We start from the raw sequence: 6,348 nt of genomic DNA on the forward strand, positions 1-6,348 counted from the left end.
ATGCACGTGCAGCGATTCTCGTTTTCATTTCCTGCAAATCTGTCTGACAGTAGGGGCCAAAGGAATATTCGCATGCTTTCAATCGCGGGAAGCGAACGGAGAGAACAATTAGAAAACTATATTCGCGTTCGCGAGCTGGCACTTCGATCGCGCGAGAGAATTAATGAGCGTGGGACAAGGATTTTTGCATTTTCGTTTTAATTGCGTTACTTTCTCCGTGAAACTTGACTACGGTAACGAAGCTCGATTTAAAAAGTAACGATTAAAATATACATGTGACATAATGCATAAAAAGCAATCGAATGTTTATGACGTTCCACGAACTGTCACACATATTTTAATAACAAATAAAATTAAGAAAAAATTTGTATTTTTAACATGTAAATTATACAGTATTTAAATGTACGACAGTCTGTGATGCATGTTTTCTCTTCGTCTCGTTAGCGAATTCCAGTATTCGCTTCGATCACCCCCGAATTCTCGTGCAGAATGAAGAATTCTCTCCCAAGGTCTGCACGAATGCCGAAGACCGGCGAATAATTACGCGAATCCATTCACGTTTCGTGAGCGGGTTTCTCGATTGCGACAGGCGAAACCGAACGTGACCTTAAAGCCGTCGCGTGCCAACAGGTACAACAGCCGGCTCGAGCTTAATTTTCAGACGCTCGGAACACTCGCGGTCTCGCGAGGCTTCCCCGCATCCGCAATTCCTATCATAACGAAATTCTAGAGGTATCCGCGCGCACGAATTCGTCGGAAGTACACGCCTGACTTAGGTTGCATGTCGTGCACGATCGCCACTCGCACTTACGTCGACGTATTAATTCGCGCCTCGCAATAACACTGCGCACCGCGATCTCACGATGTGATATTACGTGTCAGGGTAAAATGGTATATCCTCGCTGTATAGATACAATCAATGCTCCGAGTAGGAAACAAAAAGAACAGTGTTGTGTCATTTGTATTCTGTATAGTAAAAAGCAGGGGACGATCCAAAATTTAAAGAAGGGAAGAAATAAAATTTCCCCTCCTGATCGTGCTAAGATATAATTCGAGTCAATTAGCAAAATTGGAAATAATTTCTCATTATTAATAATTATTGAAGTTTTGACGTATATTGAAATCTTTTTGCGAAAGCATCATTTTGATAATATTCTAATTCTTAGAACTGACAATTAACGACAACAAAAATTAAGTATTTGATAGTTATCCTGTTAAACTATTGTCGGTATTGATATATACTTGACTTTTATTATTGCATGATTACAATTGGAAATTGCTTCGATCATCACGAGAAATAGGGTGTGTATTTGCGGCCTGGTTACCGGCGAAGGTGCGGCAAATCCGATGATTGTTTACGGATCACACATCGATCCAAACGAATCAGAACTTCTCTTTCGTTATCACTGCAAACGTAAAATACGATCTAGTCGTGCCTGTCAGTTTTCAATCCAGGTACGTTGTGATGAAATTCTAATTATGCGTGATTATCGAGAAATTAACAATTAACTTTTTTAAATTTCCATTATGTTTCCATTGTATATCGTGGAGTTAAAATTTATAATGATTGCTTTCTTCTTAGCAAAATTATAACAAAAAAATATATAAAATAAATAATCAGGGAATAACTATTTACTCCAATAAATAAATATTTTAATATCTAACTATACAATAACGCAGCACAATAAAAAGTCGACATATTATACTCTTGTTTCCAAAAAATCTATTTAATCTCTTAATTAATAATTATTAAGTCTAATTAGTTTATCTATATTAATATTTCAATTTATTATTGCTTTGTCTCAGCATGTTTTATGTACGAAAAATTGTTTATATTCATCGAATCAAATTATAAAGCATTTAGGCATCGCGCATCGTTCGTTAGGCGGGCTTTCATAATCAATGTGCACTTTTGCCAACTTACTTCTGAGAGGTACGTGGCCGTTCCTTAAGGGCGAGGACACCAACCTATCGTTTCTCCTCTCGTTCCTGTCATCCTCCCGCTTTTCTCTTGCCTCGAGTTGGGCGATTCGCCTTAGCGCGTCCGCCAGAGTGGCGCGAAGACAAACTATCTCGTCCCTCTGCGCCAAGGATTGCCTTTCGAGGTCCGCCACTCTGCCTAAAAGGGATCCGGTCTCACACTCCAGCATCTCATCTGAGAACGTAAAAGGAAATTTCGTTTAGCTGCAGTTACTTGACTCTACTTGAATTTCGTCTTTTGATCTTTAATCTTCTCTTTAATCTTTTTATTATAAAAATTCCTCGGAACTTATTGTTATTAGTACAATTAAGGAATACATAACTCTGTTCTTGTTAAATCTTTCTTCTGCAGAAGAATGAATTTATGTAAAATGGATTTAAATATACTTTTCATTAAATGTTAGAACAAAACGAATAATCTTATACATCAGTAACAGGAAAATATTACGAATGGGACTTAATCTTGAAAATAAAACCTACATATAACATTTGTTAATAAAAAATTAAAAAATTGTTACAATAACATAATATATAATTTTTATTTTACATTATATAGAATGTGTATTTATTTTTCTATAATATCAATAAAAAACAGTATTAAAAATTAAGAAGTGATATATTGTTGTAAATACGACACATATCTTTCTGTTATGGCACTATTATTTCCGCGAGCAATGAGGTCGCTAAACGTGCTTCGATATCATTCTTATCAATCGCACGATAGATACATAAACCAAACCCTACGGTTAGCGCGATAACATTCCTATTTTACAATATCGTATATATAGATAGATCTAAATATTATAACGTTGATACAGTTCAGCTGGCAGTGAGAAAGCACGCGATGTATTTGATTGTCTAGCGTTATTAAAAAAGTGTCCGCTTACGAATTTCTTCATACCGAAATAGCGCGAACTGGGTCACGGTTTTCTACGCGCTGTCAAGATAAAAATTAAACCCCCTTCCCCGGCGTCGATGCCGGGCGAACCACGTGGTACCGACTAACCGACTCGTGAATTGTGCATGCGTGTGCCGAGCGTTTAATTTTGCATGTCTTATCGGCCGAATCTTTCGTACTTTATGCCCGCGAACAGTATGAGTAACAAGTATAAATGCTGTCGCACGATTTACCGCTGCATCATGTCGCCTGGCGGGCGATTTACAATTCATTGAATATATTAAACGAAAATCGGCATTCGAACTCCGATAAATCATCATTTTGCATTGTTACGTTATCCAACAAAACGACTTATCGTCGCTATAATAAATGCAAATCAATCTGTCGAAACGTTCTACACACAATCGAGACTTGCTTCCGCAGAAAAGATATTCTGCTAGAAAATTTAAAGCAACGTTGTAACTAAATTTCATTAAAATAATACCTTCGAATATTTTTTACTGTGCCGCATTAATAATATCCTACACAAAATTTATGTTTTATAGCATTTTTTAGACATTTTGTAAAAAAAAGAGAGAGAAAGATGTACTGCTTTGCCAAATTTATTAATACACACGTTACATTATCAGACTGAATTCCTGTTAAAAATATTCGTCCGAGAATGTGTCGCGAGGTCGTGTACGGTTTTTCGCGACTCGAAGAAGTGGCATCTCATATAAAAAGAAAAGCCGACGAACTATTTTTGTACTCACGCCACGCTTGTTCCGCTTCGTCGATGGTATCCATCGTGTCCGGCGTGGACATTGCGATTAACTCTCGCGATGACCCCGGAGTATTAATACAATTCAATTGAACTGATTACCGAGCGCAAACAGAGCCGACGCACTTTCCACCGGCATATCTTACGCCGCCAATTGCAACAATTCTTCCTTGGAACGACACTAATATCCAGAGTTCTAATATTAGAGTTCTTTTCTAATTTCTTTCTCGTTTGACAAGTCAGCTCGTTTGTCCGCGACCCAAGTGACTAACTGCACTCGCATATCTGCCGGTAAACAATGGCCAATAATATTTGTGAAAAAGGTTGGGGTCACACCGCAATTTGAGTGGTAGAAGAACGAGAGAAACGACGCGATGGAAAGAATGTCTTTCGCAGCTAAACGCATGAGGCACACGTTAATTGTGGTGAAGTTTGGTCACGGAAATTCTACGACGTTAATAATCACTCCGAAACAAAGGTGAAACGTCCTGTCTTCGTAGAATTAATTATCGGATAATTTTACCTCGTTATCCTTCTGCATTATCTATAATTTTAATAGGATATAGAAACCATAAATTATATTTGAACGTACAATTTTTAATCGGGAAGCACACGGAAGAAAATCTCCAAGATTAAAAGTTGTAAAATTATTCATATAAATTTGAATTTTATTTAAAGAATATTATTTGTGGGAATTAGGAATTTTACACAAATATACAATTTTACTACACTAACAAACATCACCAACCGCCAAGTAATTTGAGTGCCAATTAGTGTTCCACAATTTGCACAAGAGAGAGTCATCGAATTAGCATGATTCTTTCGTCACTTTGTGTAAAGAAAGGAAGAAATTATGAGAAATACAAGGCGAAATATCGAGTGGAACGTTATTTCCTACCGCTGATATTGTCGAAACTGAAATACGATCGCGAATGACGAGAATTCGAACATGCGGGTCACGTGGACTTGGCGTGTAGACGTATCCAGTGACGTTCCTCAAGTCCAACGCAGCATTGACTATTAACGGTTCGTATGTTAAATAGTCGTATTTTGAAAGTAAAATAAAAATTGACATTCACGCGTATGATCTTATGTAAATGTAAACGCCGCGTTTTTCTGACATCTATAAATATGCATTTATATGCACAAGCACGTGAACGTACGTTGCCGCGAAACTGTCGCGTTTTCCCTCGGCTGCGAATTCTTTGATCGATCTTGAAGATCTGAAGATAATGCATTCTTGATTTAATTTTACTGGCAATAATGTGAAAGACGTGTGCCGCAAGTGAGTGACTTTTACACTCTGCCGTTAGTGTGATAACAGCGGCGATCAAGAAATGTTTCGAAAGCGAATCGTGCGTAACGATCCAAAGCACGTTTCGCATAAACGCGTGATATTTGCGGGAATATCGTTGAAGTTACGTAAGCGCGCGCGTATATCGTAACTTCCACCGCGCGTTTCGCAGAGAGAGAGCCCGAGGAAAGGAAACACGGAATTTCTGCTCCTCCCTTCCTCCGCGTCAGTGCTTTCCCCACTAGAAGATGCGATAACCACTCGACGAGATGAACGATAATCGACCGTAGGCTCTTTACCCTCGCACCTACACGACGTAGCCTCTCTTTGTGTCTCGTACCTTCAACGCTTTTCAGAAAAAAAACGCCTGTAATCGATAGAGTACTAACGCGGAAGCGACTCTCTTTTTTTTCCTTATGGCAAGGGATATAGCATCGACGGAAATTTCTATTAGGGTAAATATTCCCGGCACAAAGCATGAAAATTGGATTATTCATATAGCACGGAGTTTTCTCTTCTATTTGCGATTGAGGTAAAATTTTATCGCGAAAAATTATTATACGCGAGTTTTATTTTACGAGCATTTTACGTACCACACTCGTACATGTGCTGTTCGTGCTTAATATCTGTTCCAAATGTAAATATATCTATATCATAAAATATATTGCCGTTTTGTGAGTGATGACAGGCTGCGGATACTGATAAAAAAAATTGCTCATATCTCTGCTGTAATATCACTCCGCTTAACTTCTCGAACATCGGTCACAGAATTTACACAAAGATATAACGTTCGAAAAAATTTTGCAAATTGTGCAACGCAGTATTACGTACGGCAAACGTGGGCACGAAGAATTTTCACCTAGCTTCACCCTAGACCAGCCGAACGAACTCGATACAACTGATATCCACTGATATCCTACAACCTCTGATGGAAACAAAAAAACATGTCATCGACACCAAAGCCATTTCCACAGCAAGCACATCGACACAACGGAATCAACCCTGAGATCGCCGCCTGTAAACCTTTCACTTCGCACATGATCGGAAAAGAGCGTAAAAGGGGTAAAACGAGCGCGACTGGTCGATCAAGATTTCTATTTCCGCACATCGAGTCGAGTAAAAGCGATTGATCAGGCCGAGCCGGGATTCATCGAACCTTCTGACGGCGGGAATTTCCGCGACGCGTCCCGCGGCCGACGGAAGCGCTACGTCGTCGAGACGCTTCCGTCTCGGAGAAACGAAAAACGGAAGTCATCCGGCGTGAGATCCGCACGACGACCGGTGTAAATGGCCACTCGATTTCAACGACTATGTCGTACTACGTCCGCCCCTCGTGAGGGACGCCAAGTTCGACTCCATCGTGCCGCTGCTCGTATAACACGTGTGTTTTCCGTGCGGCTGCCCCAACGTTACTGT

At 39.4% G+C, this 6,348-nt stretch overlaps 1 protein-coding gene across 11 annotated transcripts in view; it reads right to left on the minus strand.

Moving 5' to 3' along the window:
• Window positions 1-6,348, minus strand: part of LOC139816621 (echinoderm microtubule-associated protein-like 2) — a 39,534-nt gene that overhangs the window by 15,327 nt on the left and 17,859 nt on the right. For 3 of the 11 annotated variants that reach the window (XM_071784250.1, XM_071784249.1, XM_071784247.1), the window contains exons 1-2: window positions 3,631-4,162; window positions 1,925-2,155 (exon numbers count right to left, since the gene is read on the minus strand). In XM_071784250.1, coding sequence (XP_071640351.1) covers window positions 1,925-2,155; window positions 3,631-3,682 — 283 coding nt within the window. In that variant the 5' untranslated portion in view covers window positions 3,683-4,162. Of the gene's footprint in view, window positions 1-1,924; window positions 2,156-3,630; window positions 4,183-4,536; window positions 6,346-6,348 lie in introns of those variants that run through there. The other 8 variants (XM_071784244.1, XM_071784241.1, XM_071784243.1 and 5 more) reach the window with 8 other exon arrangements.

The sequence above is a fragment of the Temnothorax longispinosus genome, chromosome 7, assembly GCF_030848805.1.
Source record: "Temnothorax longispinosus isolate EJ_2023e chromosome 7, Tlon_JGU_v1, whole genome shotgun sequence".
NCBI classification, from domain to species: Eukaryota; Metazoa; Arthropoda; class Insecta; order Hymenoptera; family Formicidae; genus Temnothorax; species Temnothorax longispinosus.